At 42.6% G+C, this 16,427-nt stretch overlaps 1 protein-coding gene across 7 annotated transcripts in view; it reads right to left on the bottom strand.

The window, feature by feature from the left end:
- The window catches only part of SHANK3 (SH3 and multiple ankyrin repeat domains 3), a 597,458-nt gene that overhangs the window by 491,569 nt on the left and 89,462 nt on the right, over nt 1–16,427 (bottom strand). For 4 of the 7 annotated variants that reach the window (XM_068275861.1, XM_068275857.1, XM_068275862.1 and 1 more), the window contains exon 1: nt 7,429–7,463. The exons of 2 other annotated variants lie outside the window; for them this stretch is intronic. In XM_068275861.1, the coding sequence (XP_068131962.1) occupies nt 7,429–7,448 (20 nt within the window). In that variant the 5' untranslated portion in view covers nt 7,449–7,463. Of the gene's footprint in view, nt 1–1,232; nt 1,302–7,428; nt 7,464–16,427 lie in introns of those variants that run through there. One more of the 7 variants, XM_068275858.1, reaches the window with a different exon arrangement.

Raw genomic sequence — 16,427 nt, 5'->3', positions numbered from 1 at the left:
GTACAGTACACAATCACTATTGCGCAGTTTTTACATGGTGTCTGTTTTTGCAAATGTCAATCTTTAAATTGTCACCTCCTCTTCACACGATTGACACTCTAATAACAGCACAGCAATGGTAAAGTTACATACCCTGCACAGAAAAAGTATCTTTCAGCTTATTTTTTGAGGGGGGGTGTAAGGGTGCAGGGAATAAAATTAAATTAATTCCCTGCTTGACTGTCAGTAGGTCTCAGCCTAGAGGTTTTTCTACAGACTTCTGTGGCATGTATGTTATATAGAAACTCATCCTGATAGAGGCATTATCCAGAACAGCCTTAATTATATCCTATCACAAATGGTTTACAAGTTATATTTAAAGCATCCAGCATTTAAGTGCAGGCCGAAGCTATCTTTTCAGTTCCATCTAAATGTCAGTGGTCAAGGCAGAATTGTTATATCATTGTCTGACCCCCCAACCTCTAATGATGACAATCTGTGCCGTCACAGGCAGATATCTGACCTCCGTCACTGCAATTTGTCTATTTATTCCTGTGGCATTAGCCAAGTACTTTAGCTTGCTGTAATGGGCACTCTGACAGGCGAAACAAAATAATTCACATACCTACACAATCATACATTTAACATGAACAATGACGTGCATTTCCATGCTTTCATATACTGCACACCTACACAACCATACACATACATGCCCCACGCAATTACCTACCCACTCACACTGCTGCGTTAACAGTCACAGTGATACACAATGACACCACAAGACACATTTTCATTTACTCAAATAAAAAGGACCAGAGAAGACAGAGAGAGATGAGCCTGTGTGTATGACAAGTCCTATGGCAGGACAGGCAAGGAAGAGGATGCTGCTGATTGCGACAGAGGGAAGAGCATCTGGGCCTCTCACATGTTCTTCCTGCTGTCCTCTCTATCTGGCTTCTCAGGGAGAGATTGGACTGCCTCACTTTTTGCCATAAACGCTCAGCATACATATTCTAATCTTCTGCACCACTCTTGCTCACTAGTTATGAATTTCTGTCCTTCTATGCAGCAAATCCTTTCCCCATGTCACATTTTCTCTCTGTGCCACTAAATCTTCCCACCTCTCTTCTGCTGTCACTCACTTCAGCTGCCCCCCTGCCCCTACTTCATCCCAAACTCTTAAGGCCCACACAGACACTAAATAATGGTACCCCAAAAACAACTGCATCTGTGCTCTGGCACTCTCTTCTTACCTCTCTCTCATTCTCTTCTCTCTTTTTTACCTTCTCTTCAGTTTCAGAAAGAGAGCTCACAGCGACATCACCATGGTAATAAGGTTGCGAGGATTGCTAGAGAAGCAGAGAGAGAGAATGTGAAAAGTGTGAGCAGAGGGGATGGAAAGGATAGGGGGAGTGGAGCACTGAGAGAAGAAATGAAATGGTAATAAAGGCACCCACTGGAGAATGTGAGTGATGGAGGGAAGGAATACTGGTGGAGGAAATGATTAGAAAGGGGGTGTGTGATCTGTGGGTGTAAGCTGCGTGTGCTGGGAGGAAAGCGAAGCATGCATGTGTAAGGATGCTGTTCGGAGGATTGGTGTGAAATGGTGATGAATCGATAAAGGGAAATGTAGAGAAATGTGAGCGTGCTGTTCTGTTTTGGAAAACTATGTAAGGAAGTTTCATGACATAGACAAGTAGGCTGTGTGCAGGGCTAATCATATGGTGCAAGCTGTCTAATAAGATGGGCATGTGGAGGAGGGGGTGCAGGGAAGTCACTAGGCCAGTACAGCCAAGAATTTCAAGCAAGAACTGGCAAATAATGCTCCTTAATATTAAAAGCAAACTAGAATGAAGACAAAATAGGGGAGAGAGGCGCTGTGATCTATGAGGTAAGACACACAGTGAAGTGTCACTGTATCCAATCCTATTTAGAAATGATATGAGCTTTTACTTATTATTCTCTGCACTGTTGGGCCAGTTTTGGCTAGCCCAGCTCCATCATTTTCCAGCTGTCTCTGAAGTGATAATAAACACGTAGCTGCTTACTGCTATGAGATCACACAAAGGGCCTCATCTACTAACACATCTCCAAAGTTCGTCAATAGTCTCCAGCGGGAATATCAGATCCAGAAAACTTGGACTGAATTACCTACAAATAGCCTGCTATTAGGTGGATAGGAATTGACATCCTTACCTGGCTCGTATCAAAGCACAGCGAGGGGGCTGAGAAGTACGCAAATTAGAAGTTGTCTGAATATCGTTGCATGCATTCATCCACATTTTTTCTTAATAAATCCAGGATAGCCAGAGTTTATTGTTGCATGCAGAAGACTGCAATACTCCCCCTCCCCCCCCCCCCCTTCCACACACTTCCTATGACCTATGGCTGTAATTTGTTATGGCCTAGCAGAAAATGTCCAAGTAATCTAGTCCAGGTTTCCTAGTGATATCCTGACTTGGGATGCCTGGGGATTTTTAGAGATGCCGTAGCACAGGGGTCCCCAACCCGTAGGCCACATGTATTTGCGCATCTTTCCCACATAGTATCAGAACAAAATACTGATTGCTGAATAAAGAATGCATGACAAGAAGATGGCACAAGGCTGGAAGCACTGACAGCAGTGTGTGGGTGAGTCCCTCCATGCAGAGGGACAGAGCCCAGATAGCAGTGGTTTACTTTATCCCGAGATGGACTGCAGTACCAGACTGGCACAAATGACTGGCAGGATGGACTGGCACAAGTGACCGACAGGACTGAAGGGCCAAATTAATTGACAAGACTGACTAGCCCAAGTGACTGGGCGAACTGCGTAAATGATGTGCAACAGCACTGGATGCTTAAAGTAACCCTAGAGAGGAAAGGGGTAAAGGAAGAGATGTGCTCATTAGATCTCTGCATCTTGGCTACCTTATGGTGCCTATACATGATACAATTTGTTCATTTTTTTTTCGATTAGATAATTTCGTTAGATTATTCCATTAGATTTAATATAAAGATTTTTCCAACATGTCCAATCGGATTTTTTATTGAAAAAATTGGATAATCGTTCGTTTTTCTTGATCGGAAAAAAAAAATCTTTTTGATTCGATCGTTTTGGTCCAATAAACAGAAAAATTGAATGTTTTTATTGTACCGTGTATGGGCACCATGAGACCAAGGAGGTTCTGCAGAAGGGCTAGGAAGGCAGGAGGTAACAGGAAGTGGCTTTGTGTTTGAAGGGAAGGATTCCGTACAGATTGAAAACACTGAGGACCCATTGTGCTAGTTACAGTATAGTCAGGGCTTCTGAGGCTTCCCGAATGCAACAAATTGGACTAATGGTTGTGTAAGGTACTGGTAGGTACCTACATTTTGACAGCAGTGTTAGTTAGCTCAGATCAGCTCTTTTGTATAGATAACAACTCAAGCTTGTTAACTCTTCCTGTACTGGAAAACAACATCAGACTCTTTTCTTTGCTGCAAATGTTCTATTTATTATCCGTAGTACACATACAATTCATTATCCATAAATGTAACGATCGGTGTCAGCTCGCAGAGAGGATCTGATTATTGGTGATCTGCAGTATCACCAAAAATACAGATCTATACCTGATTATGGATGATCTGCAGAATCACCAATAATACAGATATAGTGCTAACCTCTGGACACCTCTAATAAAGTGTATTGTGAGTGTTTGGTGTAACAGTAAGACTTTGAGTAACCACCTGAAGAGCAGGTGGCCCTAGGCAGTACAGGAAGTACTGCTATAGAGAGTACGGAAACCTTCCAGCAGCCTGAGACTCTCCAAGGGGTGGAGTCAAGCAGCAGGTAGGAAGAACCAGAGAGTGAGTGACACCTGGAGGTGGATGTCACTGACAGATCTGGAGACTATCTCTTAAGTGGAGAGAGATAGCTCTCGAGGTCGGGCAAGCCAGGTCGGCAACACACGGACAGACAAAGTACAAAAGACAGAAGGCTGATTCGGTATCCAGGGCAGGCAGGGTTTGGCAACGAGAAATCAGATATGCGTGGTACCGAATCAGAAAGCAGAGGGATAGTCAGGAAAGCAACAGGTCATAACAAATATCAAACAATGCCTAGACTTGGGTGTGAGGTCCGTGGTCTCTACACCCTGGATCTAGTCTGAAGTATAACAGAATAATAACACAAGTTCCCTAGTCTTGGGTGTGAGGTCCGTGGTCTCTACACCCTGGAACTAGTCTGAAGTATAACAGAATAATAACACAAGTAATCTGGCTCCGTGTGAATCCCCAGGTCCTCCTGGTTCAAACACACTGTTGGATCTGACTAAGGTCTGAGTGCTTGCACGTAGTGATCGCAACGGCAGACAATTTGAGAGTGGTCAGCAGTAACCATATATAGAGCAGTGCTCTCAGGCGCCGCCCTAAAGTGATCAACCAATGGTTACCAGCTCTGAGGTCAGCTGACCAGCCTGGTCAGCTGATCCCCCCTTGACCATCATAAAAGCTCTGCCTTTCAGCGCGCGCGCGTGTATTCCTAAACCTATGTGAACTAACAGGCTCAGCCACCCCAGCCGCACGCTGCTGTGTGCAAACCGCCGCGCTGGACGCGGAACCAGCCGCCTCGCCATCAATACATACGGCGGATTTTCCGCGTTCTGCCATGTCACTAGATGCACGCTTCCGTGTACAGACCGCCGCATTGGACGCGGAATCAGCCGCCTTGCTGCTAGTACACGCGGCGGCTTTTCCGCGTTTTCTCACAATAAATTTATTTACACATAAGATTTGCTTTAAGGAAGGACTGGAGAAATCTACAGGTATAGAAACAAATAGTTTTAGCCCTCTTAAAACTCCAGTTTAGGGACCTTTATGCCTGACTACGTTTATTGCCAGTATAATGTGTATTTTTAATGCATATAACAATGTATATGAAAAAATAGGGTTTTTTTTGCAGTGCACTGTAAAATATAAATGAGCACTTCTAGAAAGTGGACTATCAGGACAGTGGACTCCAGTATCATTAGACAGTTCCCACTTCTGTGTAACAGCACTGTGGATAGTTTGCACACAGGGGCAGGACCTTAGTCCTCTTTGAGAGCACAGCCTTCAGGTGGATGTATTGGAGGTGTGTGTGCATAGGTTTGTGATGTAGACAGAAATGTTGCCTTTTTTGCATGCCTAAGGCAGCTACTTGTAGGTTAGTGGCTTGATTCTACTTTGATTACCATACCCAGTTTGACAATACTCTTTTAATAATCATTTTTGTTTCATACTTCATTGTGTGAATATGATACAAGGACATGAGTAGGGCAAAAAACACAACACAAAATTAGAAATCTGCACACACCTTACTTAACCAGGTTAACTGAAAGTGAAATTACAGTCTAGAATAACGTACAATAAACACATTGGCCTCAATTCACTAAGCTTATCTCCTGTCTTTAATAACGTTTCTAGAGTTATCACCATGGTGATAAGGCATGTAGTATTCAGGAAACATTTTACCTCAGGCAAACCTAAAGTTAACTCTTCTGTCTTTAAGTTAACTCTTCATTCCTTAAAATAACTCCACAGTTAAAGACAGGCTGTTTATTAACTGCGTGTGAAAATAACTACAGAGGAGGTAAATTAACTACAGAGGAGGTAAATTAACTACAGAGGAGGTAACTTAAGGAATGAAGAGATAAGATAACTCTCTTACTGTGTGGAGGTAAGTTTTCGATTGCCTTATTATCTCTAGCATGATCTTAGTGAATTGAGGCCATTGTAAGGAACTTATCTGTTTAGGCTGAAAGTTGTGCCGAGAGCCGGGCTGAGACCTCTACTCCCGGGTCTTGGCTCTTGTTCCCTGATGATGATAATGTGCAGGCTGGGGCACAGGCTGCACTTTCTGATAGACGAAGGACGCGTTCTCAGTACGCCCTTCACAAAGGTAAACAGTAGTCAGCTGACTGCGGTCAGCTGACAGCGCAGTGTCAGCTGATATTTACAGCTGACACTTAGGCAGGATACTGTTGTCTGATTGGATGTGTGGAGTGTGGCCGACCACTGATTGGATGATAGTTGTATTTAAACGTACTGAGTGCTCCCAGTCATCGCCCGTGATAGCATAGCTGTGGCTAGTTGCTGGGTGTGCACTTACTAATATTGTGATTATCTGGAATGGGCCCTTGGATTGTTTTCAACCACTCTTGCCTGCTACCTGAACTGACCTTTGCTTGTTACCTGGATACTTTTGCTTGCTGTCTGAACCAACCTTTGCTTGTTACCTGGATACTCTTGCTTGCTGCCTGGACTGACCTTTGCTGGTTACCTGGACACTCTTGTTTGCTGCATGAACCGACCATTGCCTGTCACTTGGATCTGCTGACTGTCTGTCAACATTGTGGGCCTCATCTTCATCATCAAGGTACTATTACAGTTTAACACTAGTGAACTCTTGAACTCTGTTGATCCATGATTCAGTGGGGCTCTGGGGGGTTACTGTCCACTCTACTTCAGTCTGTATGCCTTGCACGTTAAGACCTGTGGTAACTGTAGTCAGGAGACAAATAAAGTGTCTATAGCTTGTCTATAGGTGAAGACCATGGGCCAGGCTTAGAGTCACGGCACTAGATTGGGGCATAGAGACTGATTGTGGACACAACTTGTCAAGCCTTACACACGTTTCCCTGATCTTATTCCTCATACAGTCCACCTACTTCTATCCCAATGTAATTTACCTATGACCCTGCAGCTCCAATGCATGTGTGTATTATATCTAAGTAACCAAACAGCTCTACGGTAAGGAAACTTATCTATTCCTTGTTTATAGTTACAATGCTTCATGAAAAAGCTTGCCTCTGTAATTTGTGATCAAAGCACAACAGCAGTATGTAACCGTGAATAATGTCATCACTGCTGAACCTTTGCCTCCCACTGCCCCCCGCCCCCTTTTCAATGTCTCCTTAGGGATGACAGATGATTGCCAAGTGTGACTGGTGGGTGGCGCCATAATATGGCAGCCTCGGCTCTTGGCTTTCGGACATTATCCATCCCATCCTTCCACCTTCCAACCTGTAGTTGCCAAAACCAATTCCGGGTACAAACCCCCTTAGTACTTGGCAAAATAAATGACTCTGATTTGCAAATGTCATCTCCATAGATGCAAATAGGAACAAACCTAGTGATTCACCTAAGTACACTGGGTGGAATATTCAGATCATTATTGGTGTTGCCTCTCCCTTATGTGGTGACAAAATTGGCAAATACCATTGGCAAATACTTTTCTATGAAGTAAAATTTGTGCTTTGCAGTGCTTTTCCATTAGTGGGCCTTTGGGTTCCTTTATCACTATAAATATCCTGGGGGTTCTGGTTTTCCATAACTGGATGCCCTATTACCTTGTCTTAGCAGAAGTAATGTGGAATTACATTAGACAGTAGAAGGCTAAGTTGCAGTTACACTTTAAATGTATCTGTAAGGAGAAATGTTTATACTCACGTCCCCAGGTACGCTCCCATTGGTCCTCAGTCCTCTTCTATTTTTATCTGCAGGTGTCTTCTCCCCTTTACCAGTGTAGTATCAGTGAAGATCTTGTAGCCACACCTGCTAAGATCAGTGCCACATACTGTCCCTTGTGATAACTGGCACTATAGGAAGATAAGGTGGCAGCTTGGATTGAGAGGGCCGCTACCCTCTTGCCATTCTTAAAGTTTGAGTGACCAAAAGCCGTCAGCCATGGAGACTGTGATGATGCTCACCGATGAGGGGGGGAGACACCTGTGAAATAAAAAAGAAGATGACCGAGGACCATTGCAAGCCCTCCTGGGAATGTAAGTATGTACTTTTCTCCCTACAGGTGAGTTTTCTTTGATGCCCAAAGACATTTTTTTTATATCCATACAAATACATTTTTTAATGTTAAATGGGCATATATTATATACTGAAATAATTTATTATGCAAGACACCCAGATACATGTATCTATATAAAGATTTCTTCTAAAGTTGGATTGAGGTTACAAATTGCATGTTCACCAGAATAATTTTTTGGTTGGATGTTTAAGTTTGGAGAACCACCTGTTAATAACTAATGGGCTTGGAAGCCTGATACTCCAAAGTGCTGCAGCAGTGATTGCCTAAGCTGTCACCATCCTTGCAGTCCTGACTGAATCTCTCGAAAATGTACTGGTGGTGCTGATGGAGACAACAGGATTGAGTTATTATTGTGTACAAAATGCCAATGCCTTGAAATTGGGGGAAAAATCCCAATTTTAGAAGCAAAAACTGCTAAACCTTGCTGTGCTGCGCTGCTGCCCATCAACTTCTGAATTATCTGTTTTAATTAAGTGGAGGTACAGTCACATATAACACATACCATATAATAAAAAAAACTCTCTCTCAAGTTTCACAAAATATGGACAGATTGGATGAGCTTGCCTAATACAAAAAATCTGACCAACTAGATAATTTGGGGGTATAATTTGGTATGTCTCTGGAGGTGGCCATGTGCTCTAGGGTTACTTGTCCAGTTCTAGGGGTCACATGTTAGTCAGTTGAAGGCATAGTTATTATTGCATGTACCCAATGTACATATACTATTTTTATTATTTTTTTGCTTTGTTATTTTGACATGTCGGGTTTAAAGCATATTGCACATGATTTGGGTGAGTTTGTGCTCACCTAGCCTGCAGCATGTATCCAGGGGGAATTACTGCTTTGTGCTGTCCTGTGTCACTGTGTGATGTACAGTGTAACTATTTTATGGCTATGATATTGCATTTCTAATAAACCTGATATGATTAAAAAAAATCTCTCATCTCTTTGCTTTTCATGTAGTTATCCTACTTGCCTTTGTTCCAAAGTGAAGTAATTTGTGTAAGAAAAACATAATTCCCATTTCATAGTAAACTATACACTTAGTGAATGAGCCCACTAACGCAGTTGTGCACAGTTGTGTCCGCTTTTCAGCACCTGTAAAATTGATGTGTTGCTGAAAAGCGGACACAACTGCGCACAACTGCATTAGTGGGCTCGCCATGGTCCTGGTATCACACTGTGGGAGGACTTTCACCGCAATATCAGCCTTACAGAGTCCCCTGATGATCCGTTTGTGAAAAGGAAAAGATTTCTCATGGGAAAGGGGGTATAAGCTACTGATTGGGATGAAGTTAAATTATTGGTTACAGTTTCACTTTAATATATATTATTTGCATAATGACATAAGCTACTAGTAGAAATAAGCTCTAGAAATTGAATACATCAATTTTTGTTTAAAAATGCTATTTAGATGAAAATGTAGTTGTTTCTGTTTTTAGGGTGTTTGGATGGGTAATTCCATTTTAGTTTCAAAATATCCACCAGGACACAGGCTCTACTCAGATTTACTGATGCATTTATAGTGGGAATGTGGGTATACTGTTAGTCACAGAAACAGTCCCTGCCTTTTGTGTGTCCTGTAATGATCCGCTCAGCTGTCTGCACAGGCAGACAGCTGTTTGACCATTCCTTAAAGGGAACCTAAACTGTGAAGGATATGAATTTTTCCTTTTAAAATATTAAGAGTTGCCTGACTCCCCTGCTGATGCCGTGTCTCTAATACTTTAAGTCACAGCCCCTCAACAAGCATGCAGATCAGGTGCTCTGATTGAAGTCAGACTGGATTACCTGCATGCTTGTTTCAGGTGTGTAATTCAGCCACTACTGCAACTAAAGATATCAGCAGGATGCCAGGCAACTGGTATTGTTTAATGGAAACATCCATATCCCTCCCAGTTTAGGTTCCCTTTAAGTCTGAAGGCTACAGGTCTCTGGAAAAGAGACCTGTCTTCACTTTGCAAGTTTCAGAGTTGCTCTGCTGAGGAATTTGCATACACGTGTCATGCAAATTGTCTACCTGCCTTCTTTGAAGGCTTGCAGTATAAATACCTTGCTCTCCCAGAATCCTTGTCTGGTCATGATGGTTTGTTCCTGCTAACACCTGGAGTGTCAGCCTTTGCTATTGTTTGCTAAGAGTAGCTTAGAGTAATTCCTTGGGACTGCACTAGGCATCCCTTCTAGTGCAGTCAGGTTGTATTATCTGTTTTGTCTGTGCGATTGCACGGTCGCCAGCGGTTGGCGATCGTGAATCGTTCTGTCTTGTCATTGTCTTGTCGCCAGCGGCGGTCGACAGGAAATCATTCTATACTCTATCTGGGAGTGTAGGCTAGAGCTGCGGTTGCTGCTGGCTGCTCCATCTGTTTGTCTGTCTGGATCGCATCCACTCTAGCGGTAGCAGCGGTGGTTCCTTCTATATTCTGCCTTAGTGGTGCTAGTCAGAGCAGCGGTTGCTACTGGTAGCCCCATCTGTTTGTCTGTCTGGATTGCATCTGCTCTAGCGGTAGTAGCGGTGGTTCCTTCTATATTCTGCCTTAGGGGGTGCTAGCCAGAGCAGCAGTTGCTACTGGTAGCCCCATCTGTCTGTTTTGTCTGGTACGAACGCTTGCTGTAGGCTTGGTGAGGTAACCGTTTAGCAAGCGTTCGCGTTCATGTTTGTGTTTCATTGGTTAGTTAGGGTGGCATGCTTATCACTGGGCGCCTAACGCGTGGTGATCGTGCTTAAACACGTTCGATGTTGCGAATGAGTGCGGTGTTCGCGTTTAGCTAGCGTTTGTTATTTTCCTTGATGTTCTGATCATTGTTGTTTGCTGTGCCTTCCTTGCTACACTTGTGCTCTGTCTTACTCAGTCTTGTGTCACTATTGGCAATCGTCACTCTTGCGATTGCGTTCCTACTTTGTTTCTGCTGTTGTGTGTTCACCGTCGCTGGTTGGCGACTAGATTGGTGCACACACATACATTCTGTCCCTGTGCTCATTCTCATTGGCAATCGTCATCTCTTGCGATTGCGATCTCACTTAGTTTCCACTGTTGTGTGTTCGCCGTCGCTGAGTGGCGACTAGATTGGTGGACATACATACATTCCTTCTCTGTGCTTATTCAGTCTTGTGTCGCTGTTGGCAATCGCCATCTCTTGCGATTGCTTTCCCACTTGGTCTTCACTGTTGTGTGTTCATCGTCGCTGGGTGGCGACTAGACTAGTGGACACACATACACCCTGTCTCTGTGCTCTCTCTCTTTAAGGGCTATCTTGCCCTGCATTGCTTCCCCTCATACAATTCCTATCTGGCATCTGTGACAGTACAGAGGGGTTGTTCCTCTGTTCTCCACAGCTCCATCTGCCGGCAGGAATTCCCCTCTGCAGGTGCATAGCATCATTACTGGGTTCTCTCAGATTATACGCTTGTGGAGGATTTCCGCAGTGTCCGTGCACATCCTGTGCGCTGACCACGGAAATAATTACACAATCGTTACATGTCCCTTGGCAGAATTGATTGGCTAATCATCACCCTTGTATACCAGAAATGCATTTGTATTCATTGGTACACATAATTTGGGATGTCATCCCTAAGACTGCGTACACATTTGGGTTTATTGATACCTGGAATAATTATTCATGATTGTTTCAGGTGACAGTCTACCAGGGGTTCTCTATACAAACACACTGCTTAGCTTATTGCTGCGCAACCTGCCCTACCTATGAAGATCAGTACAAAAGTGGCGTTAATCTCAGGAATTGGCATGGAGAGTGGAGAAGTCTGTCTTATCATGTATAGGAAGTATCCATGGAGTGCCAAAGCATCTCAAGACCCTGTGTTTTTTTGCGGGGTCCTTTAAATAGTAGTATTAGGCAACACCTTTTGACTGCCATATCTTTTTATTTACAAAAATAGTCATTTTAATTACCGGTATGTACATTTTTAAACTGAATTATCACATCATCCAATTCAAAATGAAACTGGGCAGTTTGTCTCATCACTAGTAGCAACAGAGACAGACCCTATTGTTATATGTTGTGAGAGCTGTTTGTGGATATATGTAACTATAATAATTGTCCAAATGATAACACCAGCAGAGAAGTCAGAATGATTATTTTCCACATCAGTTTGCAGTTCATGTGCAATACTGACTTGTTGTCATGCATAGCTACAATGTACTTGACAGCTCATTACAGCACAACCTAGCTGAGTGCCCGTTCTCCATACATGAACATGTAGATTATTTGAAGAAGATAATTTTAGCCTGCTTTACTACCCTGAAAGAATTACCTTTGTATTGGTATGGTAAGCCTGTTGCGGCCACAATGCCTAGCTGGATGAGATCACATCTTGGCCAGCCAGGTGGTGAGTGCCTATGATGTGCCAGACATCAGGAGCTGCCATGGACTTTAAAGAACTAAATAGGGTAAAGTGCATGCATGTGGAGTTTTCACATTTTATCACTGGGCATTGCACTGCATGGTGGGCAGGCCACTCACATTATTTTTAAAATAAAGGGAGAGGTATATGGAGGCTGCCATATTTATTTCCTTTTAAGCAATACTAGTTACTTGGCTATCCTGCTGATCCTCTGCCTCTAATTCTTTTAGCCAAAGACCCTGAACAAGCATGCGGCAGATCATGTATTTCTGACATTATTGTCAGATCTGACAAGATTAGTTGCATGCTTGTTTCTGGTGTTATTCAGACACAACTGCAGCCAAATAGATAAGCAGGGCTGTCGGGTAACTGGTATTTTTTAAAAGGAAGTAAATATGGCAGCCTCCATATTCTTCTCACTCTGGACGTCCTTTTACCCTGCTGCAAAGCACGCTGTCCAAATGCTAAGGACAAGGTGTTCTTTCTTACCTCCATGTGCTCCCAAAAAGAAGGTGCAGGTAATTATATGCGGGGGCTTATGGTGTTATCTGGGCAACCCCTAACAAAGGAGGCTAATCTCCTGTTGCTTGCCCAATGAACACATTTGAATTACCAGCCAAGCCCCTGTCTGTCTAGATCAATGGAACAATAGGAATCCTTGGAACTACATTCAAATTAGTAACACCAGAAACTGATTTGAATTTGTCACCCAGGATTCCAATAGGTACAGGGGAATAGAACAATGGGAAGCACCAGAAGAAATTCCAATACACCAGCAAGGTTTGTAAAGTGCTTTTCTCCCATAGGACTCAAAGCACATGTTTCAGACCAGTAATCATTGGAAGGGTAAATTATGTTGCAGAGGAAGAAAACTACATGCCAGTACTGGTGCCAGCACAGCATTTGGTAGGCAAGCGATCAGAGAGAATGGTGGGTATGGGTCTGTGCAATCAAACTAGAAGTACAGATGAAGAAAAGAAGAACCAAAAAAAGGAAAAAAGAAAAACTGGAAAATGGAAAACAGGCATTGATTATGACAATGCCACTGGACTTCAAAATAATACTTTGTGAAAAAAGTAGTACCTTTTTATCATTTATTTATCCCTTGATATTTAGGGAAGGGGTCAGAAATTACCCCTACTTCCTATTTACCTGCTTGATAGCTATTTGGTTAACTCCTGATAAAGGTGAGCAGATAGCACTATAAATCTCTCATACTAATACCCACACTTTTGCAAACTTAGTAGTTCCCCCCTCACCCTTGCCCCCAAGTTTTAAACAGCAAAATATTTTTTTTTATAATTTATAGAAAACTGCCATTAAAGTCTCAAAAACAAAAGATAAGCCTAATGTTGTGTGTTTTATGTCTAGCAGTTGCTCGGTGTAAGGCTTGGTGGTGTATTCTCCACAGTCAGCATGCAACGCATGAGCTGACGTGGAGGAGGTACACACACTAGCACAAGGAAACAGGCTATCCCTAGTATAGTGGAGGGGAGGACTGACTCCAAAAGGAGATTGTGGCGCACAGAGCCGGTGCAGATCCGACAGCCACAAACAATGCTTTCGCTATAACGTCTCAGCGCAAAGTAGCGCTGAGCGCATAAACCAGAACTGAGGAGATCAGGACAGGTAGACAGAATGAACGCTTGCTAGCTAGCCGCTACTTAGTGACAGCAAGCGTCCACAACAAGACAGACTGGAATGAGGCAGCCAATGCGTTGCAGCGATGGCGTGCCTCACAAAGACAGGACAGGATAGTCAGGAAATAGCAGGATCAAGATAGATGAACGTAACACAGACAAATATACAATAAGTATGTTTTCCTAGCGTATTACAATTACAGCTATCAATGAAACTATTTGTAACGTCTGACTAACATATGTATATATCGGCAATGAACCGATATATGACATAAGCAGGAACGCTGACTAGGACTGGAGTAATACAGGGAACAGGACTCAGAAGGATTCGCTATCTCTTCGCAGAGATGAACGCAATCCACAAACAGTAACAGAACAGGATTCAGAAGGATTCGTTATCTCTTCGCAGAGATGAACGCAATCCACAAACAGTAACAGAACAGGATTCAGAAGGATTCGTTATCTCTTCGCAGAGATGAACGCAATCCACAAACAGATTCAGGAGCAGGGTAACTAACTCCACACAGGATATAAACAGTTCGTGTACGTATACATCAGCGACACTGATGTATCCACGTAACACGAATACAAGGAAAATAATAAACGTGCTGGTATGCATATATATTGGCAATGAACCAATATATGATGCAAAGACCAGCAAAGTATCTTTAGAACAAGAAACACGATCGGGGGCTGAAGCAACAGCAAGACAGGCTTAAACTGAAGCTATGAAAATCCGAGGAGTCCTGCAGGAAGCAGATCTTTATACTGAGGTCATCCAATGGGAGCAGACATGCAGATTCCCACACAGGTGAATGATAATCAGTCACAAGCTGACAGCAGGGAAAGGCAGACAAAGCTATGCAGCTTGCATGGAAAGAGATCAGAACTGCCTGAGCTGCAGCACTACTACTTCCAGCAATACCTGCTGCAGCAGCGATCATGACACTCGGTTTGCTGTAACTTGATTCTGTAAAAATTTGAAAAATCTAAATAAGACAAAGCTTATACATAATTTAGGTTTGTGGATTATTATAAAGACAGCTCTACTTCTATTTCAGGCATTACATTTTTACTCAGCATCCACTCTTAATCACTGAGGAAACCATGTTACTGATTTTCCAACCATGCCCTTGAACTGTTGCCATGCACAACACCTTCACAGAACCAAATAAAATAAAAACTGGAAATATGCCAGTTTCCTTTTTGTACAAAAGAACTAATCTCAACCATGCATAGACCTTACCAAATTCACCTTAAAGGGAACCTTAAACGATACCAGAGCCGAAAATATAGGAGAAATACGACTGGTGGCTGGGAGCGCTCTGGGCATGCACGTGACATCACATGCATGCGCAGAGCACTCCCGGCGCAGGCACAGTGATGCTCGACTTTGGCGACCCAGAAGAGAGTGCTGGAGGGCAATTAGCAGCATCTGAGGGGCAGAAAGGAGAATGGGAGAGCAGTGGGCCTCAGGACAGCTCACCATGTATGCCAGCTCCCCACGTTTATCCTATTTTTTTGGCTCTGGTATCCTTTAAGTGACATGTAACTTGATGAGATAGACACAGACATGTGTATGTATAGTGGCAAGCATACAAATAACTATGCTGTGTTCCTTTTTGCTCTTTTTTTCTGCCTGAAAGAGTTAACATTCAGCTATGCAACTGACTGTTTCTCTCCAGTTGGACTATACCATAATCCTCATTAATAAGGAATTACAGCCATAAAGTGCTTTCCTGGCAGAAAACAAACTTCAGAGAGCTAGTTAAAACAGTCAATAGTTCATATATATTTACCTCTCTGGGACACAGAAAGACCGTGTCATTGAGCAGAGACAAAACAATAAATGTACTTTTTTTAAGTTTTTAAACATAACATAAAACTGTGATATATATATAACAAAGGTAATCTTTAGGTGTAGGAAGATAGATACAATTGTATATCTCATCAGTTTATGTTAATTTAAGGTTAACTTTAAGAGCAAGTAATCACTGATTGGACTTCTGAACTTTTCAAAAACAGGTTCAATAAAACTGATTTATGTGCAGCATGCATCTTAATCTCTACCGAAAGAAGCAAGAAATGGAAGACCACCTTCAACATCAATTTGCTCTATATTCCTTACTAGGACACCCAGACTTTAAAATTCCCCATCAACATCAGGTTTCTGAATTTTGTCCTTGTTTTATTTTTGGATCTCATGTGTTGCCGTCTAGATAACATTCTAGTTTGCTAAGAGACAAGAAAGACTTTGCTTATTCCCCACAGTACTTAAATAAACCAGATTAAGGGGAGTGCTAAAGGAGCATGGGCAATTAAATAGAATATACTCATTAACACTTTGAACACAAACTCCTAAACAGAACAGCCTTTTTTTAACAGATATCAATAAAACACTAATATTGTCAAAATGGATAATTCTAGATTTAGACATTTATTTATGTAAGTCAGTTGGGTACATCAAGGCATTCTCCATTGACTAGTACCAGTAGAAATCGTGCATCGTACATATCACTGAAAGGAGATATGTTGTGCATCATACCTAAATGGGCGGATTCATCTGCTCTTAAAAGGAACCTGTGACAGAATAAAGGAAAGAATCGATACTTACCTAGGGCTTCCT

Source organism: Hyperolius riggenbachi, chromosome 3 (assembly GCF_040937935.1).
Source record: "Hyperolius riggenbachi isolate aHypRig1 chromosome 3, aHypRig1.pri, whole genome shotgun sequence".
Lineage (NCBI taxonomy): Eukaryota > Metazoa > Chordata > Amphibia > Anura > Hyperoliidae > Hyperolius > Hyperolius riggenbachi.
Note: the sequence above shows the minus strand (reverse complement) of the source record. Positions and strands in the feature narration are given on the sequence as shown.